Raw genomic sequence first — 26,711 nt, forward strand, 5'->3', positions numbered from 1 at the left:
AGAGGTTCAGCAGATAAGAGAGTATCATTAGAAGCTGTCCTGGTCTTACCCCAGCAGGCAAAAAAGCTATACTTTACAGTATTCTTCTTATGTCCCTATTTCTCTTCAGCTGAGTAGAAAAGAGGATATGAAGATCTCGGAGGGAAATCATGCAGTTATGTAGTATTAGATGGAAAAATGAACTAACATCAGGAAATTTAAGGAGAAGATATAACTTTGTAATGTAAATATTTAATTGGACAGCTACCTCAGAATTACTAGAAAGACAAAGAAATGAACACAGACAAAAAGTTATCAAGTCTATCACCCATACATACAAGCACACAGAGAAGCACTTACTAGTTCAACATGTTTCTCCATCTTTTTGTGCTGCTCAAGGTGAGCCAACTTTGTTCTTTCGAAGGCAGAAGTTATTTTCTCATGTTCTTTACTGATAGCTGTTTCCAACTCATAAATGCGTCTGTTTTTTTCCTGGGAAACAGCAACAACAATAATAAAACAATAAAAATACTTATCTGTGTTATTAAATAGTGTTTTATTTGATGATTGAGTTGCTAGATTTCATAAAAGAAAAAGATGCAAAATAATAAAGTTATACATAGCATGTTTCATCTCTAAGGATGTTACACCTATAATGCAGTTATAGAATGCCACTAAATACAACTACTACATACAGACAAAGTATCTACCAAGGTGGACAGCTGGCACAGATTATAACACCTGGAATTAGGAACTGCTGACCAAGATAAAAAGCAACTCTAGGTTCACAACAATAGATGGAATCTTTAAAATACAGCTTTCCATATAAAAGGACCACATAAATAGTTTCATTTTCTAGCAACCTTAGACCCCTTCTCAAAACTAAGAGTTTGTATAACAATACTCAGACAAGAATTACAGTGCTCCAAGATGTTAAATCATCTTCCTCACTTACTACCATTTAGAAGACTTTCATTCACAGGTCTACATATATTTCACTGAAACAAATGGCAATGCTACAGTAACAGGACCAGATTTTCATTGCATATATCATAACAAGGAACAAGTAATATGTCCATTAATAGCTTAACGTGTTCAAAAGCAGGAAAAAATTGATGTTTTGTTTGAAGAAAAATTCAGTTTTTAAAGACAGCACTGTCTAAAAATTGCATAGATTGTTTAGTAGATCTGAAAGTCTATTCTTTCTGAATATGTGTTTTAACCTGAATTTGAGTCTTCATTTGTCTTTTTATGTAAATGTGGTTTCCCACTGAGAACACTTTACCATGAGTTCCTGTTCCAACTCTGTATTTCTGGTTGCAGCAACGGAGTAAGCAGTAGTCTTTTCTTCCAGCTGTTTCTCAAGTACAGAAAGTTGAGAAGATTTCTTTCTTATCTGAAATATCAGCATGAAGACAATTGTTTATTCAAGTATTTGTGTATACTTTCTTACTTGTATATATTTTCACCAATTCCATTTTAGCTACTACTATTTCCTAGTGTTATTAATTATTTATTTGGGTTTTGGTTTATTTTTTTTTGTATGATCTATTAACCTTTATTACTTAAGGGAAAAAATCAGGATAATTTACCTCAAATTTATCCAATTAATTATAATTGTTACTGCCATGTGAATGAATTAGTTGTTACAGATTTATAACATGTATGGCCATTATTAGGAAATACTGTAAATGCCATTATGCTGGAATTCTGTAAACACATTAGTACCAGAATGCAAAAATTAGCATTTTAACTTATTCAACCAGACAAGAGCTAGCTGAAGCTTCACTTCTTTCTTTTGTGACTCTTCAGTAAGAAGGTTAATCTCTGGCAACTGTACTAATATTTAAAGAGGGAAAATGTAAGTGTTTCTTCATTTTAAGATTACACATTAATTCAACCATATGGAAGGAACAAGACTGCACATATTTTCCACATAAAGAATCAAAATAGTAGTAGTAAAGCTCACTAACTATGCCAGCTTTAAGTTTTCTGACAAGTAACAAATTAAGGCTACTCACATAAGTTTTACTGCTTGTTCAAAAGTTTATTTAAAATTTTTCTTAAATAAGCCAGATATTAAAAATAATATGGCAGTTTTTTCGTAACTACTGTCTTAACTATCTTTCAATCAAAAAGTGACGTATTTTCTCAGTGCTGCTAAAAACTTACTTCTTTCTCTAAGCTACTAGCTTTTGAAGCCTTCTTCAGTAGGTCTTCCTGCATGATTTGAAAATGCCTGGCTCTCTGAGCCATGCTGGTCTTCAAAGAAGAATTCTTATCATCTGCTTCTGTCAGTTTAGTGCGTAATTCTTCTATCTCTTTCTGGAATCTTTGCCTCTCCTTTTCAAATTGTTTGCTGATAAGTTCCAACTGCTGACATTTTCTCTTCTCTCAAAGCAGAAAAAATAAATATAAGGTTAATTTACAAACCAGCACTCAAACAATAATCATACAAGCCAAAGAGAAATGTAATTTCATGACGGCACATTCAACTAACACATATAGTATCCTGAAAAAAAAATGTTTATTTTTCCCCATAATATAATGGAAAGCTGTGACTCATGAAAACAAACAAAAACCCAAATAAACAAAAAAATACCGCCAAACACTCCCAAATTATTGAAGACAGTGTGATTATGTAAGTGCCCTGAAGTCATTTCATGGAGCAGTCCTAACAGTGATCACTGAAACAACAGCAGAAATTCTGCAACAGCAGGATACAGAGAAAAGAATCAAAGAAAATATGGAGACCTCAGCATAGTGTGCATGAAGAAAAAATACATGTGTTTATTTCAACACGATTCATAGCTTGGATATTTATGAACAAGTAACTTGACTAGCAAAAGAAAGAATAATATCGTGCCTGGAGAACATAACAATTTCCAGAATTCCAAGGTGGTAAAATGTTCCCTGCTCAACCAAATTATATTTGTTAGCTCACACAGATATATTTAAAGAAAAAAACCCCAACACTATAAAACCAATGTAAACCCCACCAAAAAATTCCTATTCTGTGGATTAATCACACAGAACTACACAGCTACTCCTGTAAGCTTACCTCCTTGACTTCTGAGCAATCTGACAGGCTCTGTTTCCAGGTCATATAATGTGCTATTTTCTTGTCCTTCATTATCATTAGAAAGATGCTCTGCTCCAGTACAGACATTCACACAAGGCTTTTGAGCTTCTGCTTCTTTCATTGCCAATTTAATGCTATTATAAAAAAGGAGAAAACAATTTAACATTCTTCATATGTTCTAGTTCTGATGCCACCTTATTATCTGCCTATTCTTGTCATAATTCTGTAACCAGAAAGTAATACCTTTGGTCTGCAATCAAAGGTTTATTCAATTCACAAGACTCAGAGAAAGCTTCTTTTGTTGAAGAGCTGGACAGCTGGTGTTTCAAGTGGTGCCATTGAAACTAAAAGTTAAGGGAAAATCAGGTTCAATGAAAAATCAACTTCATTGCTTCACAGTATGATTAATTCATGTGTTATATACATAATTTATACAAATGTTTTTTAAACAAAATATATTTTTATATAAAATTACTATATTCTTTTCAGCAGAGGTCACTTTGGCAATTCCAGACTCATACATAAAGCATTTTTTAATTTTGCTTTCATTACACGTACTCACATTTATAATTAAGAATAAAGACATCTGATGGATTGTGTACTCCTCACCCCATACATCTCTCTAGCCCTTCCTGACTTCACAAACAGTTCCTCCAGTAACCGCAGTCAGTTCACAACTTTGGGATTTTTACATGACTCTCCCAATCAGTCAGTTTAATGATAAACTTCAGGCTCATGAGCCAGAGTTCATCCTGGTAAAACAAAAGTTCACTTGTAGCCAGGGATGGTGTGCCTTCTGTTTCCCAGCAAGAAAAAAAGAAGTTCCTACAAACATCTCTCCTGCTCTGATTTCTCCATTGTGGAGGTTGACACAATATGTCTGCCTTATGGTAAATGTTCCACTGAGAAGAACCTCAGTGGAATATGATAATAGGACATCATCATGTCTTAGAGATTATACATGCATCTGAAGAATCAATACACAGAATATGGAAATAGAAAGTGTAATTTTAAATGCTGGCTGAGTAAGCAATCCAAAGCACCTATTCCTTGTTCTTAAATGGGAAGACAAAATTACTTTAATTGAGAAAACATGTCATCCATGCATCCTAAAAAAGCAAAGATATTTTAGGCAAATGATTTTTCAAGAATGTCACAGGATTTGCATGCAATGTCAGTTAGAATTGTTTAAGACACATAATGCAATTTTTTAGGATGTACCACTTACTGTACCTCTTCAGGTGTACTTAGAGATAATTGGGAAATAATGGTTTCTAGTATGCGGAGCTCTTCCCTTGAATCTTCAATTTCTTGATGGCATAACTTCAAGTGGTTACGTTGCTGTGCAGTAAGTGCTCTCAGCTCTGTGTTTTCACTTATTAGAACATTTTTCTCTTGAAGTACTATTTCTTTTTCATGAAGTTCACTCTCAAGCTCCCTGATCTTCTGATCAGATTGAGTCAGCAGTGACAACATTTCGGTGTTCTTTACCTCAAGAGTCTTGATTTCTTCTTTTGTGCTATGATTCTCTTCCTTTAATTGCCTAAAGAAGTATATTCATTTAAAAGGCATGGCTCAACATAGAGGATTTTCATTATTAAAGGTACTAGAAGACAACACCATAACTATGCTGTTTTACTAGTTTATTTCCTCTCAAAATCTAGGACTCACTCTATACAACAGACCAAAGAGTTTTCATTGCTGTCCTAAGCTTTCACTGTTCCTAAAGACCAAGATGCAAACTGCTATCAGCAAACAAAAAGAGGGAATAAATTACTTCGCATTCTTAAGCCATTCAATAAAGGTTTAAGTACTATCAGAAGAGTTACTGGTAGGAAATAGATCAAGGTGGCTTTAATTGTGCTGAAGCCAAGGAAATATAAGAACAGGATAACATAACTACGTAACGATAACTAAAATCAGAATGGATGAAGATAATGTACTAAGACTGAGCTAATCTAGCATTCTGCCACTAACAAGACAGGGAGGGGTCCTATTTTTTCTCTCCCCTATCTGACTGTACTGTGAGCCAACTGTATTTTTAGGCCACCACAAATAATTTACGTTATTAGGTACCTCCTGATTTAGCAAACTGAATTAGCTCAAAGGTCCTGGTGAGTGCCAAACCCAGCGCAAGTTAGCAGAAAATAGACAGCAGTCCAGACGAAGATCCCTATCAAGAACAGAGAGCTATTCAACAGGCTGAAGCTAGCAGAAAGGTGCTCCCACACTGCCCACTCTTGCCAAAATGGCCTAAAGACCAACTGTTAAGAGAGGAATGTGAGCGTGGACGGTGCATGTGAATAGGATACCTGAAACTGTCCAAGAAAACACCCGTCCAAACCTAATGACACTACAGACAACCAGCTGGTGGGTTTAAGGATTATTTAGCGAAAATAATTTAGAAATGTTTAAGTGTATGCTAACATTTTTTACCTTTTTAGTATTCTGGTTTGTCTGTTGTATTGCTGATACTAAGTGTTCACTGACACTGGTCCTGATTTCATTTGAACTACATTGTGGAACAATGGCTGATGGAGCGTGGGCACGCGAATTATGAAGGGCTGAATAATCCCTGATTTTGATTTGCACAACCCAGGCTTGAAACTGAGTGAATGACAGTGAACTGTTGTGGACTGGCTGCAAAGCAGTGGGCATCTTGTGCCCAATCCCGATGTCTTAGCATTAGAAAACGGCATTTATGGAGAGTGCAGGCCACAGTCCTAAGTCAGCAAGTGCCTACATGGAGCTTGACATGAATCGAGGATGAAGAAAGCTGTGGGTAAAGAAGCAAAAGTAGCAGTGCAAGCAAAATAAAAAGAAACTGGGATGTGTTAAAACACAATAGTGAACTGTTAGCAAGTTTTGGAGACTAGGCTCTCATAGGGTTAATGTAACTAAATTGTATCTTAGTTGCTGTGTGCTACACTGCACATGTATCCACTATTACAGCAAGCTATTGATTATGTATCCAATCTTAATACAGCCAGTTATTGTGTATGTATCAAAGTATAATACACTGAGCCATTGTAAGCAGACGCAGAGACTAACATGGAAATTCTAGCTTAGCCAATAGCTATATATAGATAGGCAGGTGGACAAACTAATAGAACCAATGAAAGAGTGTTTAGTAGCGCATGGGCTATCAGTAACTGTATAAATATAGGCGATCCTGATCAATAAAGTGAACAAGATGTGTAACTCATATTGAGTCATCCTCTTGATTCTGGGTTCCTCGACACTACATGTATTGAGCAGCACGTTCATAATGAGTGTTGTAATGTGCAGTTTTTTCTCAAATCACCATATAGAGATTTTTAAGAGCCTTTTCATTACCTTAATTGCTCTTCTAGGGTGTCTAGGTCCTTTCTGTAGCTGACACACTTTTCATGCAACTTCTCTCTTTCTTTCTCACAATTACTCAAATGTTTTCCCAAGATTACTTCTTCAGCTTTAACCTTAAAAAGCAATATTTTTTGTTACTGTACAACAATAATCTAAGCTTCTGTAGCCAACGGCATTTTCTTAAATGAATACTATAAACATGCTGTGGGGTGTTTTTGTTTTGTTTTCTTTCTTTCTTTCTTTTTGGTAAGCCTGTAGATAATTCTGTCGCTCACTATTGTGAAGGAGAGGAACAAAGAAGTTGGATTTTTCCTGCAATTTGGAAAAAAAATAATGTTATTTTGGTTTAATATTTTATGGCATATTTGTGGTTGGCAAGGACTTTTTCCACATTCCACAGGGAAAGAAGTCTAATCAAATAAAAATGCTCTGTAAAAGCTAACTGTCTCTGGCCTGGCTTTTTTTCTCCTCCCACAAGGCCAGAAGCATTAACAATTTTGACCACAGGAACTTTGGGAGATTACTTCATTTTCATCTTATCTCTTCTCTAGCTCATGTTTCATTGAACAGCTTATACAGATGGGATCAAAAGAATTCTTTCAAAAGGATCATATACTTTCAAAATGTAAATTTTCCAGCAGGCAAGCAGGAGTCAGAAGAAACATAGGCAGCATTAGGATACCTCAAAGATGCAGACTGTCCAAACTGTGAGAAGACAGTTGAAAATTAAATAACTGAAGTTCTAACCACAGTTGCTTACCCTGTCCCACCTCTCTTATGACTTTTGCCAACAACAAACAGAAACAACTGATCCACTGGTGAACCTGTTGCTGTCCACTGCCTAGCTTACTGGAAGAAGCGAAAACCTAACAGCATGGCAAAAACAAGTGAAGAATAAGCTGTTACCTTTTCTAATGTTTCAGTTATTTTCTCTTTATACTTTCTGAAAGCTTTTGTCAGCTCCTCCATGCTCAGCAAAGCTTCGTTTCTTTGTTGTTCTGCCCTTCAAAGAAGCATAGTGATTTTAAAATTCACAAAGTTCAATCATTATGTAACTCTCCTCCAGATACTAAAAACAACTCTTAAGTAATTACTCCAGGTAATTTCCTTTCTTATTCCAACTTTCCAAGCCCTAGATTAAAAAAAAATTTCACGAGGCATAAATTAATTTTAAATATAATTTTTGCATAGTAATAAGCAAAATTCCAGTAAGACCAAGAATGTTTAAACTGATTCCTCTTCACAAAGAGTTTGATTCAAATCATCCGCCTGTCCCTAGCAGTAAAAGCCTGTTTTAGGGACTGGACTAGCATGTGTGACAAGGAAGCAGGAGATAGTAGTGCTCATTAAGATTCAAACTGCTTAATGGGAACTGCAAAAGTTTTTGAAACTGAAGGGAGCATTCATGATGGAATTATGATGAGACTGACAGGAACTGATCAAAGGACAAATTATTTGGAGGATATCAGAAAGATGGAATCAATAATACTAAAGGAAGCTGAGATTGGGATGATACCAGATGAGCATCTGTTTGAAGCAGAAACCCAGACTTTGTTTTACTACTCTGTGCTCCTGCTCCTTTCTTAGTTTCCCTTCTTGTGATTCACTAGGGAAGTTGGAACATAAACCTTGAGACAGGTCAGCTATGCAGCCTGTTCAGGACACCCAACACAAGCACACAAGAATTACCTTGCTCAACAGCATCTGTTTTTATTCCAGTATGGGCAGTGTGAGGAGAGGACAAGTGCCTCATCTAAGTACAGCCTACCTCTGGATCACTATTTCTCTGTCTGAAGAGTGCTGACCATTTGGACATGGCAAGAGTATTCAGAGTAGGGGATACAAGCTTTCAGAATAACAAAGAAAATAGTCTAAGTCTAAAGCACTTCAGTTTGGTTGGCCAAAGAACAATAAATGGTTGTAATTACTGATTAAAAGCAACCTGTAATAATTAATACTAACCATAACACTATGTTGCTTTTAATACGTGGCAGAAGCTTAGTTTTTCTGTTTACATTTGCAACTAGTAACTAAGTACAGCTAGTTCCAACCCACATGCTCTGAATGAACAGTGAATAATTAAAAGCATTTTTTCACCAGTAGCACCGTATTTCCATTTGTCTAGCTATAGGAATGTTAGGGGTAATTTCACCAGTAGGTAGGCAAGCCAAACAAAGGGTTAGCATTCAAAGGACTCAATAAATGCTTTGTTAAGGCATTAATTCAGGGGTGTTTTTTTGCCCCAGGTAACAGTTAAACGAATTGTGCAGGTAGGAGTCTTGTATTTATCCCTCTCATTTCTTTAAAATAACATTTTGGAGGTGATAGGATTGTATATGGTAGCTTCCAACAGCCAAAAGAAATTATCTAACCCTCTAGTAGCCACACAGTCACTAATGGAAGAAATAGGAAAGGGAAATGGGGACTGGGACAGAATTACAGCACCCTTTTCAACAGTACCATACAAACAGGTAAGATTAAGAATAACATACAAAATGTTCTCTCGATTAAGTTGTGCTTCTATTACTTTCTTCATATCAACTCCAAAAATACAGCACTCAGTACTGTTGCATACTGAGTTCTGAGCACACATTGCAGGTTCTTGCAAGACAAAAGTCAAAAGTACTTCAGAAAAATTTATTGTGGACACATTTCAGCTCTCCATTACATTGTGTCTACTCTGAAGGGAAAAAATAGGTGACAAACTGGTTATTAGTGTAGAACAGCCTGCAACTACGAGCAAACTTCAAGGTTTGCCCAAAGAATAAGTATATTCACACAGAATTTCTCCTTTTAAAAAAAAATTCTCCTTTTAAAAAACCCCAAACATAGAATAGATATGATAGAATCATAGAATATCTCAAGTTGGAAGGGACACATACAGATCATCAAGTCCGACTCCCTGCTCCTTGCAGGATTGCTATTAAGCTCAGCAGTGACCATTAAGAAAACTTGTGTAATAGCAGAATGTATACCTGGTATTAAACTGTGGAGCGAATTTGTCACATTTTTTTGTATCTCAAAAAAATGTAGTATTTTATTTTTATATGTGATTCTGGGGGGTTTCAAGCTCTCTGAAACACATCTGAGTGTTGCATGACATGTACCAATGGTAAAAGGGAATACTTCCCAGTGCTGGTTATTAATTCTGTATATAATGAACACTTCCTTCTTTAGTATTTCTTTCTATTTTTGAAGTTTTGAAGACTAAATGATGAGTAAGAATATCATTCAGACACTCCCTGAACTCTTGACAGGTACAAAAGATAACAACCATGTCACTAAAAAAACTATAATACTGTTTGACCTCATGAGATACTTGGCAAAGGTAACATAAATAAATTGAAACTCAGACTGTTGAGAAAATATAATGGAGAATTAGTTGTAATTTAGAACTATGAGCATATTTTAAGCTCTGTTGACTTCATCTATCAGATAATTCTTTAGGGAATACAAAGAGTGTTCCGATTTGTTTGGCACTGTAATTTTTTATGTTACCATTACAAATTACTGTGTTACCTTCACTTATATTATCATATGTGGTCTGATAGTGTAGGAAAAGTCTGTTCTTAAAACAGAGAAATAATGTGATCCCACAAAGTAAACATTTGCCAACAGAAATAAACACACACTCAGTATTCCATTTGCTTAGTATTCCAGTTGCTTAGCTACCTCTTTCCTTGCTTGCTTCTTTCAGTTAACTCCATTTTCAGGTTTTTATAGTCCTTTTTATATCTCTGTAACATGTTTCCTCTTTCCATTGCTGTTTTCTGGCTTAGGTTTAGTTTATCTTCTGCATCTCTATCAAATAAACAAAACATAAGTAAAAGAGTTAGGAACTTTTTTCCTAAAGAAACTCAATTTTTATTGCTCTCTTCTGCACATTTTTGCAATGCACTAGTCAAACACCCTGCAACTCTTAAAACTAGGTTTGGAACATCCATAGTCTCCAGATTCCCCACAAATATATCTGCAGTCTGGAGTGGTGTCCAAAGCTCATCAATAGGCACCACGCATCACAACTGCCAAGGATGTGGGTGGCTGACTCTGTGCCATGAGATCTGAACACAGAAATCACCATTTTTCTTTCAGAAGGAATGACTGGTCAGGATACACTTATGGGAAACAGCACTAAAATGTAAATTCGGTATTTTTAGTTTTGTGAAGAGAGACCATTGAGATATTGAATATTATATAGCATGAGGTTGTAAGAAACTGACAGGCAGGTATGACTTCCTGACAGCCTCTGGACACTGTTTACATTTAGTTTGACATTTGTCTCCATCAATATTTTCATGAAGAAAGAATCTTTTACTTTACATGCTGCACAATCATGTTTGAAAATATGTATGCTTGTTTACAGCAGAAGATATATAGTCATGTAACATACAATCACTCTAGTCAGTTATAAAGGCACATTTATGTTTAGCATATAATATGAGCTGGTTTAACAACCTTTATTTTTTTTCTCCATTTCTTGAAGTACATTCAGTACAAAATGAAACACCTCCCTCCTCCTAAATTTGGCTCTGAAGTGAAAGTTTCAAGCCCCAGATTATGAGACCCACACGGTACCAGTTATCATGACAATCCAAAGAGGAGATTGGGCTGGGAAGCAGACCACAGTAAAATGATGATACAGAAGTACACTTATTACCTGAGAATTTTATCTTGAGCTGAAACTTCTGCTTCCAAGTTTACAATCTGTTCTTTCAGCTTTGGAATGCTGACTAAATGTATACCTAAAGTTGATTCAAGATAAGAAATCTGAAACAGAAACATATTTGGGGTTTAATTAACACTTGTGTGTGTGTATATATATATATATATGCACACACACACATACACCCACACATTCAGATGAGATACAGAATAATAATTTGCTTACTGAATGATACAGTGCTCTTAACCTTACTGTAGAAGATGCTTGTTCATCTACAGGAATTGAACTTCAATCTTCCAATTGACACCCTTCCAGTTCCCTAGCACCACTGCAGTGTAGTACACTGTCTAGCAGACTGACTTCTTTATATGTTGATCTTGTCTCTTGTTTTTCCTCAAAAGTTTATATCCCACTTCTTGTTCTGTCCGTGCCAGACAGTCAAACATTTATCTACTTATTTATTTACTTATATATCTCCAGGGCTGAAGATAACAATTCTCAAAGTGCATTAACCATAGCTATGTTTTCTTAATGTTACCTATAAGCTCAATACAATATAGTTGTCCTGAAACAACAAGTGTTTATTAAATCAGCAATGATTTATTAGATACAATATTTCCTTCTAACCCACCTTCACTTTTTCAAAATAACAATATTAATCCAACCTGAAAGGTTAAATTTTTTTATTTCCTAGACAAATGTCTACTATGCCATTATTGTTCCCATTATTCCCCATGTAGCTCAGACATGAGAATGTACAGTACTAAACACATTATTGAGCTATTTTCTTACACAATGTATTCTTCATTCTGTGACTTACTGGCTTTAGAATAAGCTTTGGAACATGAACAAATAGAATTCATAATTAATATAGTTGGTTTGCTCATGAAGAAATAGGTTCTAAACTATCCTGTTCCAAAATGAATGCTGAATATTATGTAAAAATAGAATAATAAAGTTTTAATCTATCTAATATTTAGACAAAACAAAACCCAGGATGTTCTGCTTGGAATGATGCTCAAAAGTCATGGTCACTCGGGCTTTTGGGGGGGTTTGTTTTTCTTTTTTGATGAATACACTGAAGATACATACTCTTGTTTGTGACTGCAGCAGTTTGAAGTTCATTGTTTCCACTCTGTTCTTTAGGTAATAGTTCTGAGAAATCAAAGATGCATTTTGCTCATGAAGGGAATCCAGCTTCTCCTTAAGATGTTCATTTTCTTCTGTGGTTTTATCAGAAGTTGTGGATACTGAGTAAGACTAGACATAACAAAAGGGTTTATATTTGCATTTTTATATATATACGCACACACTTATGCATATGTAAGCAATATACACATCAATGGAAACTCTGCAGAGCAAATGTACTGAAATCATATTATGTTTAAGAGAGCTCTGTTGATTGTCTAAGAGTAGTCTGTTGATATGACTGTTCATTGCTACACTGTATCGACTCCAAGCCCTAAAAGTAAAACAATTCTCATAAACAGAGTAAAGGACAGAAAACCAAAGTAAAAAATAATAAGTAATGAAGTGCAATATTTACTTCAGATTTCCTTTGAAAATTCTTGCCCGATGTTTTACCAGCATTCTTTTGACAGTTGGAAAACTCTTGATAGTTGCAGTTAGGCTGAACAAGGTCCTTCAGAGTGAAGTCTACAGCCTCATCCAAGCAGGGGCCATAAGGCTCACTTCTATGAGTGCTAGGAGTGAAAGTAAAAAGTTGCTATGCTATTATTATTTTAAATTGCTCATAAAGAGTTTTCGAAAGAAGAGCACAAAAGGATCTACTTGTGATAATCCATTAAACTGAATAAGATAGATTTACACTACAAGAGATGGGCTGATCACATTCCCAAACACACTCATACCTGGAAAGCTTTTCCTCTACAGTTTGCAGGTTTTTTTCAGTTCTCCTCAGCTGATTCCATAAAGACTGTAAATTTGTAAGGTCTTCATCAGCAGCACTTCCAGAGCAAGTCCACATCGTACAATCCACTGGTGCCACACATATGACTAAAGTAACATTTAATGTCAAGACATTGTTAAATATATGTGAAAAGTATTTGCAAAGTTACTTTTAAAGACACCAAAATAAGGCAAGCAGGAAAAAAAAAGAGGAAGGAAGAAAAATACCACCTAATACTGACTTGACAAATGTCATTGGCGACATTTCACACATCACCTCTCCCCAGATTCACTAGATATGAGTGATATGCCCTCAGTGACACAGTTTAATGGTGGTCTTGGCAGTCCTGGGGTAATGGTTTGACTTGATGATCTTAAACGTCTTTTCTAACCTGGCTGATTTTATAATTCTATTCTATAAAAATCACTCTGTACAAATTGTCTTTTTTTGAGAAAAATTTGAGTTTGTTGTGTATTAATGAAGTGCAAGAAGCTTCATGAACTATGAAAACCAGAAAAGCCTGCTATACTTTGATTGTCAAGGATCCCTTGTACAATACTTCAGAAGCCCCATGCAGCTGGCAGGGTGACTGAAAAGGTGACAGCATATACAATCACACACTCAGAACAGTTTGGGTTGGAAGGGACCTCCAAAGCTCATCTAGTCCAATTCCCTGCAATGAGCACTGACATCTTCAACTAAATCAGGTTGCCCAGGACCACATCCAGCCTGTCTCCAGGGATGGCACATAGACAAAAAACTTGCCTCACCATTCAATAACCAGCGAAATTAAAGATCAGAGCAGCGAGGACTTCACAGAAGAGAGACTGCGAGCTTCTTAGCTGGGGGGTGTCAGGACGACACACCACACGTCCTCACCACAGAATATGACCTAGTAAACCGGGCTTGATATGGAAAACGGACTCAGATGATGCACAGAAACCAATGCTGGCCTTTTCCCAGCAGCGCGGGGATCCCTCCGCCGCCAGGCCTCGCAGGCCGGCACCCGATAGGGCGGCGATCCCGCCTCGGGGAGACCCAGATCGCTGAGGCCCAGCACTGGCGGTACCGGCGCTCCCTGCCTCAGCGCTCTGCAGAGGACCAAAGAAACGGGAGAAGTGAAAAGGGGCTACGCCTCAGCTGTCAGCACCAATCCCTCCCTCACAGAAACCCCCAAGGCCCAAGCCTCACCCCGCTTCAAACAGCGCGGGCCAGGTCAGCCCAGCCCCACCTCTCGACCAGGCCCGTACCACACATGCGCAACCAGCTGCTTCACCTCACGCTACCGCCGCGTCCCTGCGCCGCGGTGCACTGTGGGCGGGCGGCTGCGATTGGTGGAGCGCCCCTAGGGGCTGAGCCAGGCCCTCGCTCCGCTACGGCGGGTGTTCTGTGTACGCTGCCGGGATGGGGCTATGGGTGTTGCTGCCTCTCGGGTGCTTCGCGCTGCTCCTACCGCCGCCCGGCGCCGCCGAGTTCAGCCCGTCCCTGGACAGCGACTTCACCTTCACGCTGCCCGCTGGCCGCAAGGAGTGCTTCTACCAGCCCATGCGCAAGGAGGCCTCGCTGGAGCTCGAGTATCAGGTCAGGCAGGGCGGCTGCGGGGACGCCCCGGGCGGGCGAGCGAGGGGCCTTCCCGCACGGCAGGGCTGACGGGAGACGGGCGGGGCGGTTCGGCTACCGGTTCCTTCTGACAGAGGCTTGTCCCTGCTCTCCGGGAGGCCGCGCACCCCTCGTCCAGGGCCGCGGCCGGATCCGCCGGCTCCATCCCGGTGCCGTTTTCGAGCAGCGGCCCCGAACAGGATGTGCGCCGTGCCTGCGGTGCCGTCGGCCCTGTGTAGCGCTGAAAGACCCATGCTGGGATTACATGGTAGTGAAAGCTCTGCCTTTGTGGTGGGGGGAAAAACACCAACTTATACGGCCTATTTATAATTATTCTAAATAGATCACTTCTTTAAAAGATTTCAAGTTGCCATTCCTTAAAAACGGGAATGAATGTAGAAATGTAATGGCCATAGCCTTGTGTAGTAGTTCTAAAGCATAAGCAAACTCATTGCTGATGCACAGACCCCTTACTTGCCTATCCTTGTGTTCAAAAAACATTTTTAATCTCATTGATGCAAGGCTTTCAGAAACAGCCTCATTTAACTAGACTAACGTTAAGGTCTTGATGCCCTTCTTGGGAAGAGCAGAGTTCCCCAGATACTCTGGGAATGTGCTTGTCTCTTTCTTTTTTCTTCCTTAAAATAGTCTTCTCAATGGAGCAGGCATAGACAGGGAAGCTGCAGTGACTATTTTCTTGTCCTAGTATTGTGCCTTAGAATTGGCTGGGATCTGTCTCTTCCCCCATCACATTTTCCCCTCTTCTGCCTCCCAACTAAAAATACAAAGCTGAAATTGCTAATTATTTTGTAGCAGAACTGAACAAAAATGAAAGATTGAAGTGTTCAAGTTCTGTTCAGAGCCCAGTCTAAGCAAAAAGGAGACTTATTTGGGATCAATAGCATAGGGATTTTATTTTAGGGAGAACAAATGTGTGTAACAGTGAATTTATTTCTACTTGCGCATAAATTTCTCACCACTACTACTAACAGTAAGGATTCATCTATTTATTTGAATGTTTAGGAAAGGACCTCTGAATGATATTGGAAATAATTGATTTTGTGCTTAATTATCCTGAGTTATGCTAAATCATAGGAGTGTTTAATGTGGGATGCAGGTCAAAAACATAATGCAGTAAACTATGCTGATAGGAAGCTTTGTTTTGGATATTTAGATTGTATCATAGCCCTAAAGGCATATATAGGTTTTAATTAGGTCAGCTCTTAGCTACTCATGTTGTCCTTTCTCTTTTTCTTGGTAAGTCTCTAATATCACTGACCCAGTCTAAACTTTGCCCTCAATTTCAGCAGAAGCACATTGCTATACTCAAATAGCTCACTGGGAAACAAGTGAACACAAAAAATCTAGCATGGACCTAAGTCATAAAATCATCCCGCTCTGACCCCTTACAATTACTACCTTCGCTGTAGAAAATTTGTACAACACAACAGATGTGGTTATACAACTGTAGACAGTTAAAGCAGCAAAGCTTTGTTGTACTGTACACACTTATTGTGAGCTTAGGAAGCTAAATGCCTTCAATTCCTTCTGCCTTTGGGAAATGAGAATGTCCTTGGAGAGTTCAGACCTTAAATCTGATTAGAAGGTGAGGTGATCCATGGTACAGCTTTGAGTGGCATAGGAAGTCTAGTACTGTCTTCTATGCTGCTAATTCACACAACAGAAAGATCTTGGGGGTGAGGCTGCATAGCTTGTGTTCTTCTACAAATATGTGTGCATATACATAAACATGACAGACCTTTGTTACAAGGTTTCCAACATAAAACTATCTCTGGCACTTGCCTACTGATGATGTGTGTCATAGAAATGCTAGATTTGGCCATCGGCTGGTGTTCTTACAGGTTTTGCATTGCCCTGCCCAATGATAAAATTGTACACATTAAAAACTAACAGGGAAATGGTCAAAAGCTCAGCATGATTGGTCATGTTTAGTTTAAGATTTAAAATGCTTAAAATGCTTTTGGGTTGAACCAGTTTATAATCTGTTTCAAATTAGCTTGGTGTGAACTCATACTGACAGATTCAGCTTTCGGATTCTTCCTGTTTCAATTCTTTTCCCTGAAAATGCTGCCATCAGCAATGCAAAAAGGAATTGCACTGGTTGAAGGTGGTTTTGTTTTTCTTTGATTCACAGGTTCTAGATGGAGCAGGATTAGATGTTGATTTTCACCTACTGTCTCCAAAGGGTGAAACTCTAGTTTTTGATGAAAGAAAATCAGATGGAGTTCACACGTAAGTTTAACATCTTCAAATTAGAAATGTTATATAAAGTACTTTTCTGCTGTCTTTAGCAAATATAACTAAACCAAAGGTTGAGTATTTTTTATTCCTTAGTATGATAAAAGGCTTTCTAATAGGAAATGCATTTTACATGGATCTTACCCTGAAGTTAAAGATATTTCTGGTTTAATGATAGCTCTTAAAGGTCAGCAAACAAAAATAGTTACTGTGGTGTTGAAAAAGGTATCCACATCTAATATCAAAAGATTTTGTGAGTCATATAAATAAAAAGTGGAAATGTTCCCCATTTTTCCAGCACTTTTATCAAAACATGTAGTAATTGCTCTAATTGTACTATCAAGTATAAGAATTCCACTCATAATAGAGCTTTTTTGTAATGATTAGCAATGACTCAGAATTCCAATAAAGTAAAATGAAAGTAAACCTCTCTATAACTTCAAGCCTTTAAAGTAAGCATAATTGGTATGCTGTGCCTGTGCAATCTGTAATGTCTCTTTGAGTCCTTATTTTTGTATAAAAAAGTATAATTTAGTTATTTCTAAGCAGATGACTGTCATTCTTTAAGAGGAAAGTCTGCTTACAAAACTTGCTTTTTCAGGACCAGAGCAAAAAGTGTAGTTAATGACATTTGCTTATATACACAGGGTGGAAACAGAAGATGGGGATTATATGTTCTGCTTTGACAACACATTCAGTACCATTTCTGAAAAAGTGATTTTCTTTGAACTGATCCTGGACAACATGGGAGAAGACGGAGAAGATCAGGAAGACTGGAAGAAGGATGTCACAGGCACAGATCTCCTAGATATGAAATTGGAAGACATTCTGGTTAGTATTTGATCTTTTTAATTCTTTTGAACATAAGCATTTGGAAAAAAAACCCTTACTATCATTTAGCTGGTTCTGCCTTGGTCTGGTACATCATCCTGGAAACTATTCCAGTTCTATGTACTGCTTTTACTGATACATCAGGTCTAACACCATGGGTCTCTTGCTTCCACACATAAGAAGCTGTCTAGCTCTCAAACTCACTCTGTTTCCAATTTAGGTTTCTTTCTTCCTACTTGTTGTGGTTTAAGTGACACTACTGATAAAATGGGACATTTGTCCCTATCAGCAGCAAAATACTTGTAATATTGAAGTATTGCTTAATGCCAGTGATATATAGTTGAAATCACTGCATAGATTTTTATTAATGTTTGAAAATAAAATACTGTTAGCCTCTTCTTCCCATCTTTGCAGAAGTACCCCAACCCCATATTGAATACTTCTATCTTCAATTTATGTATTACTTCACTAGTCTTTTTTACCCTTAAAATGTTATTTCCTCTCTTCAGAGTAATAAACAGGACAGCAGTTAATCTGTACTTCACTGCAGGTTCCCCTTTGCAAGCATTCTATTGATGGTAATGTTTGCTTAAACTGTGTGCTGACCTTGTTTGATGTAGGATAAAGACTACTGCCAAGTCAAAGCTTTATTTCCTTTCATGATCATTAAATGTTGAGATTAGTTTAGAAGAGCTTTATGTGATTTTCCTGTACCACTGTTCCTAGTGCTTGGCAGGATGCAAATTGTGTGTTCGTTGATACAGCCAACAGGTATCTTAAAAACAAAACAGAAACTAAAAATAAGACCAACCACACACAAAACATAAACCAACATCCACAGACACTGAATACACTCATATAAAGAATGCCCTTTTATGTATTCTAGTTATTGCAATAAAGAAAATGCACATTTTGAGACAACAATAAGATCTTCTGTAGGCATACAATAAACTTCCAAATAGTTCGAACAGCACCTGGAAACCTGGCCTGAACTTCTTTAAGACTAGCAATCAAGACAGACTTAAGAGGAGAAATTGTGAAGAGAATACTTCTCACTCATCACAAGCAATACTTGGGTAATTTTGATGGCGTGATATACTTGATAACAACATAGAATGGATTTTTTTTGTGTACATACTAGTGTATCTTTCAAAAGAAAAAGAGCTGCAGAACTTAATCTTTGAGAGCTTTGCAGATCTTATGAAGTAGGTAATTTCTGTAAAGTTAACAATAGTATTTGATGCTGTTGTTTACTTAGTCAAGTTATTACTTCACTTGCAAGTTCTGTGAGGAACTTATATAAACACTTTGGAGTTGAACTTTTTTAAGATAACATATTTGCTGGGGAAAATGGGGAACTGTGGCTTACTTTTAAAGCTCTTTTATGGTGTTGATATTCCTTATTGTGTAACACATGAACTTTACTATTGCAAGATTATTTGGCTTCCAAAAAATAGCTCTTTTGAAATACTTGTTAAATATGCAATGGAGAAAATGTTCATAGAGTAAATGTTATTGCTGGATTTAACTTTTTTTTAAACTTATAGCCTCCTGTTACTGCACACATTACTTTTCTCACAGATAGTTATTTGAGGGCCACATAATTATATCAAGAACATAAATCAGCACTTGGTGAGATCAGCTTTTAGGCTATGACTGTCTATTATGTTACCAGATGAAGTTTTACCAAATCATAGGACCAGGAATTTACTTTGTAAAGAGCGAATCTTGAGCTGCTGTTGTTATGGCCAGGGTGTTCATGTACTTCCTCCAGTTCCCTGAGACACACTGAGTGTGCTTTGTAGCACCCTCCAATTATCCTATTCAGAATTTATCACCAGAATTCTCCTTTAGTATTAAAGCCAAAACAGCAGTTTACAACCACTACATTGAAAGCATAGAAATATGGGAATATTACTGTAGTTCTTTTCTTTTGCTACAGCTATAGTCCAGATGGTAGTTTGCATTAAGAAGTACCTTCATTTGATTATGATGTAGAAAAAAACCTACATTTGTCTGCTGCTACACAACTTGTTTTGAGACTAGTGCTACAGAAATCACTGCTTTTTGCTTGCCTTAAATACCTGGAATCATTTCTCCAAGATATGTGGAATATTAAAAAACTGGTTTTAGGTTTAATTTCTCTCTCCTCTCTCTTGCCTATTGAGGGGAAAACCCAAATTAATATAGAACCTTAATGCTATGTTAATTAAACCTTTTTATGTAATATACAACAAATTAATGAGGTATTTCAGAGTGACAGTGACTGTCATCTTGGCTAAAACTGAATTACAGATTGTAATACAATGTTAAAATTTTGTATGTGTTGCAAGCTATACATGTAATTCAGGTGGTTTGGGGTTTTTTTCTTCTAAATATATTCTTTTGTTACTTACCAGGAATCCATCAACAGTGTCAAAGCCAGATTAAGCAAAAGTGCCCAGATTCAGACCCTGCTCAGAGCATTTGAGGCTCGGGATCGGAATATACAAGAAAGCAACTTTGACAGAGTGAATTTCTGGTCCATGGTCAACTTGGGTGTAATGGTGGTGGTATCAGCTGTTCAGGTTTACATGCTGAAAAGTCTCTTTGAAGACAAAAGGAAAAGCAGAACTTAATATTCAGTATGATCATAACAATGTAACAGGTCTGGGGGGAGAGGGGCAGAAAAACAACTACTACAATGAAGAACAACAACAAAACATGACCTTTCAGATTCTTTTGAACAGGCAGTAGACATCAGGTTTTCAAATCACATTGGGCTTTTTGGTTGGGGGGGTGATGGTCATCTTGTTTGGGTTTTGGTTTGGTTTTTTTTATATGTGCTTTGTTTTTACCATAAACAGAATGCCTTGCCCCAAGTTCTTCCATTTCTGCATAACATGGTGAATATGGAAAAGTAATGTTAAATAAGGTTTGTGGCATGGACAGGAGTCATCAGAGGGACGGAGCACTGCTCCTGTGAGGAGAGTTGGGGTAGTACAACCTGGAGAAGACTCCAGAAAGACCTTCTTGTGGCCTTTCAGTTCTTAAAAGGGGCCTGTAAGAAAGAGTGGGAACAGCTTTTTATCAGGAAAAGGGATGATGGTTTTAAACTAAAAGAGAGGGGCGATTAAGGGTGGATGTGAGGAAAAAATTTTTTACACTGAGAGTGGTAAAGCACTGGCACAGGTTTCCCAGAGAGGTGGTGGGTGCTGCACTCCTGGAGACATTCAAGACCAGACTGGATATGGTTCTGGGCAACCTGCTCTAGTTGAAGATGTCCCTGCTCATTGCAGGGGAATTGGATGGGATGAACTTCGAAGGTCCTTCCAAGCCAAAGTCTTCTGTGATTCTACAATACTGTCACTTTTTCCATGTTCACATAAAACTTCTTAAATGGTAACTTAAACATTGGTTTATTTGCTGTTAAACTTAGAATGAATTTACATATGTGCCTAAGTGTTTACAGGACAGGGGCCCACTGGAGTAGTCTGTCATTACTATGATTTACCTTGATTTATGCATTTTTAAAAATGCTCAGCTTCTGTTGCATGGCATCATGGAGATACACTGGGCTAACAGTGCAAGAACAAAATGAGAACTATTTTTATACATAGATGACTAACATCAGCACTTTAAAGAAGCACCATCAATGTGAAATTGAGTCAGTGTTAGAAAGAATTGGGGAAAATAGGTGCAATTCCTGTTCATAGATCTTTCTGTCCTACAGTTGTATAAGCCTGTTTCCCTGTTTGGCTGTTATGAGATTCAAGAGGCAGGTGACATGGCATAAAACCAAATGCACACACGCAGAAGTATGGTTTGCAAACTCTTAGTTGCTGTAACATCATGTAATAGATAATTTTCAAGGAGTTATTTCTCATATTATTCTTTCCCTTTAATAAAGGGGGCTGTGTGTCACAGTATGTGAAAAGATTAACATTCTTTTTTGTAATCTCAAATCCCTCTTATTTTCCAATTTTTATTGTCTACTACATCTATGACTAATGGAGCAGTTAATTGGGAGACTTACATAGGCATGAAAACAGAAAGCTGTCGCCCTAAGCTTTCCCTTTTTGCTTACCTTCACAAGTCTGAGCTATGTATATACATTCAGTTCATATGAGCAGTGTTTCTCACATCTAGCTATTTATTTAAGTCACAAAATACATGAACAAGCTTCAAAATTCAGAATCAACAGAATATGGAGAATTAGTTAACTAAAGGCAAAACTGTCCTCAAATCAGTAATTGGTAATTTCTAGATGAAGCATTTTTTTAACAGGGTACAGGGAATTTTTGCCAAAACCCCTGGTGTGAGATTTAACTTTAAGTCAGTCATTTCTACAACACACCAAGACACTCAAGATTCCCTCTATAAATGCATTAAAAATACATTTCCTCACAAAAGTGTTTTCCAGAAACAGTTTCTTAAACACTTGAAGAAGTGTATTATTACATTGTGCCTGTTGTTGGGTCATCTGGATACAAACAGCAGAATCACAACTTTGATACTTTGTTAGCAAACAGTATTTTAAGCAGATAAAACAGTCAATAAATGCATGAAAACACACTTTGTTCAAGTGAAGCAGATGCTAGCAAGGGCTACAGTACACAGAAACAGCCCTCAGACCAGGGGACCTAGCAATAATGTTTCTAAATAGTTTTTATAAGCAAAAGTATTACTCCTTACAGGACTTGTTACAGAGGGCTCTGAACGTGGTTGAGCGCCTTATTTTTTTGCAAAGTTATGTCCAAAATAGTGCTGTTTGCCTTTAGGGTTCTGCAGATCTTTTTCCACATGATGCAATCTATTCTAAACTGCCTAGAACTGGAAAACTTGTTTCTATGGTCAGGGCAAAGCCTAGGAAAAAAAAATTATTTTCTGATAGTGGCAAATAATACTTGTCTGCCATTTCCCTATATATCTCCCCGTACCAGTAGACCATGTACCTACATCAGGGTGTAAGCCAAAGCTCACTGAAGTCAACTGCCAGGTCCCTTCAGGACAGACAAACAAGATCCTTAGGGCTCTGCCTCTTTAGATAGAAGAGATATATCTTTGGTTGCATTACCATGTGTCTGATGCTACACACCATCTACAAAATGCTGAACCAGCTCCGCGAAGCTGTGACTAAGACTCCTACCTCTTATCTGCTAGATTCTAGATTTCAGCTTAGACTTCACTTCCAACAGAACTCTGCCAAGTTTCCCAAAGGCACCTCAAGGGATTAGGTTCCCCAGCTGCTCCGCTGTGCCTCTGATAGTGGTTAAATATCCAGCAGCAAAATAGTATGTTGTATTAACTGAAGATGCTCATGAATGCTGGCTTCTCTGTCCCAAGACAGAACTGCAACAGCTTCTTCAATTACAAAAAGCAGTTTCTGGTAGAAAGAAAATAACACAATTTTCACCAGAGTTCCTCTGGAAGAATTTATTTTACAACCAAAAGCTGTGATTGTATCTTACCCCCATGCAAGGTTCATTATAGAAAAAGGGAATAAAGCTGACTACGCTTTAACTTTGGCAGCTGGAATACGTTTATCATAGGTGAAGGTTTAGGCATTTGGACTTGTAGATAAGTAAGATTTTATTTGGCTTTGGAAGAACAGATTGCTTTTGATAGTATAAAATTTACAAAGAATATAAATCTACATTTCTTTTTCTTAATGGACTTTTTATTCAGAATTAAATGTTTTAAGACCTGCAGATGTTGAATAAAAATGTGCAAATCAAATTTTAATTGATTTTCAATAAATTAACTTTAAACCTGCATTTGTGTAGTTCATTTTATAATGAAGGAAGAATGCTTTATCTGCAAATGCTGTGGAAGATCAAGGATACTGAGGCAACAACAGCTTAAAAAATGCACCTTTCTCATTTAGGGTGGTGAAGCACTGGCACAGGTTGCCCAAAGAAATGATAAATGCTCCATCCCCATCAGCATTCAAGGCCAGGTTGGACAGAGCCTTAAGCAACATGGTCCAGCATTAAGGTGTCCCTGCCTATGGGTGATCTTAAGGTCCTTTCCAACCCAAACTATTCTGTGGTTCTCTCTCGTGCAGTGCTTAAATTGTGTTCTTATTCACTGTAGCCCAAAATCAACTTCAACAATACAAGTAACTTTAAGATTTACATAGGTGTCAGGTCATAATGATACCAACCTCTTATCTTTGTAACAGAAAGTACATTGAGTTTTGAAGCTCTCAGATGCATGTCAGGTATGAGCCTTAGATTTCCCTCCCTCAATATTTGTACCCTAATACTTACATTCCATATTGTACCTGCAGTTCATTACACACACAGAACAGTGTAAGTTCCAGTTACGCAGGCAACTTTAAGAACAATTCTACAAAGAACAGAAGGTACTGTCATGCAAAATTATAACGGGTCAGTATTACTACTGAGACTAGTAAAGTCTTAGTAGTATTACTGAATTTCTGTGTTCCATGAAGAGACAGCAAGATCCAAGGCTAGCCTAAATCAAGATGCCTTAGTATTAAATCAATGCCCATGACTTTGGGAAAATGTTTGTCTAGTTGAACATTACATGTTATTAACTAAAACAAGTCCCAAGTTTCTCACTTCAGAAAAACAGTGGGAGGAAACACCCCCAGGAATAGATAATGGGAATTTGCCAAGTTTGTGATAGCTCAGAAAGCAGCAAATAGTCATTTGAACTCAAAACACACTTTATAGTGCTCTAACCCAATGACCATCTGTTCTCACAAGCCCTTTTTAGAAAGTGTATTACAAAAGGTACTTAGTCTTGATCATCAGTCGTTCTAACTTATGTGCATGTTTGTGCATTTACAATTAACAGCAGTGCATTGGTCATGTGAATTTAGAGAAATATTTTTCAACAGCAAGAATCAGCTGACATCTAGTGATCTGTTGAGTACTTCATTTTAATACGTACATTTTCCTGCTCTAAACAATTTCACATTAGGTACTTCCATTTCTCATTAGGTATCATCATTAAAACAAACATGTAAAGAAAAATAAAAACAGCAGTATTACAGATTATTAAAATATAGCAGTCAAGAAACTCAATACTAGTTATTAATATACAATAATTTCACATTATTCAAAAGCACATACACAAGATCCCGAGATGGAAAGCTCAACGTTTTAGGGCAGTTTTTTCAGTTTAGTCAAGTACTACACAGGACAAATCTGATCTTGTTTATCACATCACAAGACTCAATAAACCTGGCCTGTCCGGAAGCCTGCTAACCACATTGTTCAAATAACGAAACAGGAACTTCCTCTTTGTACTGTGTTTGAACTGATGAAGTAAATAATTAAACTACTACAGTACAACATTGTGTCGCCAGATCAGACAATTAATAGTAGAAGGAACAGTGGTTTGACTCAAAGGTATGTGTTCAAGTGGAAACAATCAAAAGCCCTTTCGGACAGAGACATCCAAAAATGCACACACAAGTTACCTTAACTGGTCTCTTGAAGCACACACCATGAGAAATAACACCTTCTGCCATCACTTCTTCCTGTAGGCTAGCACAAGTCCCTTGCACCTCAGTGTACAGCAGCACTTCCTTGTCGTTAAGTCTGCTTGTTTTTCAGGTTGCAGCACTCTCCTCAGTCTATGACTATGTAGTACATTGGTAAGATCACCTTACTAAACCCTTTATTCAATGAGCCACAGCAATTATGCTTTTTTCGTAAGTATTTTTAAAATAAATATCTCCATAGCAATTTGTCCTAAAGATTCAGTATCTTCAACAGTTAAATAAAGCAACCTGAAACCATGTAGTCTGCTGAGCTGTATTTCATGTCTTTAAAAATTCCTGTGCCTTCCATCATTTCAAAGATGAATCCTTTTGAAACACTAATTGTAAAATTTGCCACTTTCAGTGCACACGAGACAAACAATTCTTAGTTACTGCTAAGAAATGCCTTATGTTAAGCCCTTCCCTTTTCCATGCTTGCCGCCTGCTCCAGCAGTACTGTATCACAGAAACTCCCTATTCACACAGGAGGAATGAGATGAGCAAGCATTGTATTTGTAAATTGTTGCAGAAATGAGAAAAAACTCTATGCTTTATTGTATGAATCTTTTATCAAAACCAACAGTATAAGGTTACTAAAACAATAGTAAAATTATTAAAATAAGGAATTAAAAATGGTAGTAAACACACCTGCACTGCTCGAGTTTCAGCAAAAGCATCTGAATTACATCATCTTCTCTCATGCTATCAACAGCTATAATTAGCAAGACTTAGAACCCATACAGCTCACAAGTCCTTTTTCTTCCCTTAGCATGTACCAAGTTTCTAGAAACAAGATGACTTTCTTGACTCTCCACCTAATACCTACAAAATTAGAAGAGAGGTTTGTAAGAACAGCATAGTGCCAAGAGAAAAATTCTTAGAGCAAGTCTGTATCTTTATTTCAACATTATGTTAAAGTACTGGGTAGTAAACAACTAAGGTAATTATTCTATTATGCTGAAGGATTTCAGGGAATGGTAAAAACCAAAGATACCCATGACTGTTCATACAAAAATCAAATAATCCTGTTCCTAACAGTTAATGAGATGACTGTTGATTGCTTTCTCTGGAGAGACATGAAAAAGGCAGAACCAGACACACACCACACCACCCCCCAAAGCCCTAATTATGCTTCAGTTACTCATGTTGCCTCTCCTGAAATAATTTTTCCCAGTCATTTCTCTCTCACGCAAGGAGACCACAAGACTGGGAATAAGGAAGCAGGCTCAGGCACCAAGTGGCCAAATAAATAGGAGTTCCTAAACTAACACTTCAGCACTTACCTGTGCAGGTAGGTGGGGCAGGTGTGCACCTACAATACCGGGCTCATTACCACAAGCAGAGAAGAAAAAGCATGGGAGGAAAGAAGGCATGAGCTGAATTAGCAATTTCTAATTATTTTAAAGTGTCCAAAGACATGTATGTTCAGCCATCAGCTTAAGTTCAGCATTGGTCAAACACAACATCCCATCCTAAATCCTTTTCTCCATCTCTAGAAAATATTTTCTGCTATCATACCCTTAACTGCAATGTTACTTTGCATCCACGC

At 37.4% G+C, this 26,711-nt stretch overlaps 2 protein-coding genes across 3 annotated transcripts in view; one reads left to right on the forward strand and one right to left on the reverse strand.

Annotated features, from left to right (window-relative positions):
• The window catches only part of CCDC18 (coiled-coil domain containing 18), a 30,620-nt gene extending 16,376 nt beyond the window's left edge, over positions 1-14,244 (reverse strand). For both annotated transcript variants that reach the window (XM_031053012.2, XM_013130196.3), the window contains exons 1-15: positions 14,170-14,244; positions 13,749-14,069; positions 12,941-13,085; positions 12,616-12,772; positions 12,162-12,329; positions 11,064-11,173; positions 10,079-10,207; positions 7,313-7,409; positions 6,398-6,519; positions 4,295-4,604; positions 3,305-3,405; positions 3,041-3,195; positions 2,152-2,372; positions 1,265-1,375; positions 340-471 (exon numbers count right to left, since the gene is read on the reverse strand). In XM_031053012.2, the coding sequence (XP_030908872.2) occupies positions 340-471; positions 1,265-1,375; positions 2,152-2,372; positions 3,041-3,195; positions 3,305-3,405; positions 4,295-4,604; positions 6,398-6,519; positions 7,313-7,409; positions 10,079-10,207; positions 11,064-11,173; positions 12,162-12,329; positions 12,616-12,772; positions 12,941-13,056 (1,929 nt within the window). In that variant the 5' untranslated portion in view covers positions 13,057-13,085; positions 13,749-14,069; positions 14,170-14,244. The remainder of the gene's footprint in view (positions 1-339; positions 472-1,264; positions 1,376-2,151; positions 2,373-3,040; positions 3,196-3,304; positions 3,406-4,294; positions 4,605-6,397; positions 6,520-7,312; positions 7,410-10,078; positions 10,208-11,063; positions 11,174-12,161; positions 12,330-12,615; positions 12,773-12,940; positions 13,086-13,748; positions 14,070-14,169) is intronic.
• Positions 14,245-14,309: 65 nt separating this feature from the next.
• Positions 14,310-23,423, forward strand: TMED5 (transmembrane p24 trafficking protein 5). Its single transcript, XM_005153928.4, has 4 exons — positions 14,310-14,559; positions 16,733-16,830; positions 17,484-17,667; positions 20,067-23,423. Exons 1-4 carry the CDS (start codon positions 14,383-14,385, stop codon positions 20,283-20,285), a joined length of 678 nt encoding a protein of 225 aa, XP_005153985.1. The 5' UTR covers positions 14,310-14,382; the 3' UTR covers positions 20,286-23,423.
• The last annotated feature ends 3,288 nt before the right edge of the window (positions 23,424-26,711 follow it).

Source organism: Melopsittacus undulatus, chromosome 6 (genome assembly GCF_012275295.1).
Source record: "Melopsittacus undulatus isolate bMelUnd1 chromosome 6, bMelUnd1.mat.Z, whole genome shotgun sequence".
NCBI classification, from domain to species: domain Eukaryota; kingdom Metazoa; phylum Chordata; class Aves; order Psittaciformes; family Psittaculidae; genus Melopsittacus; species Melopsittacus undulatus.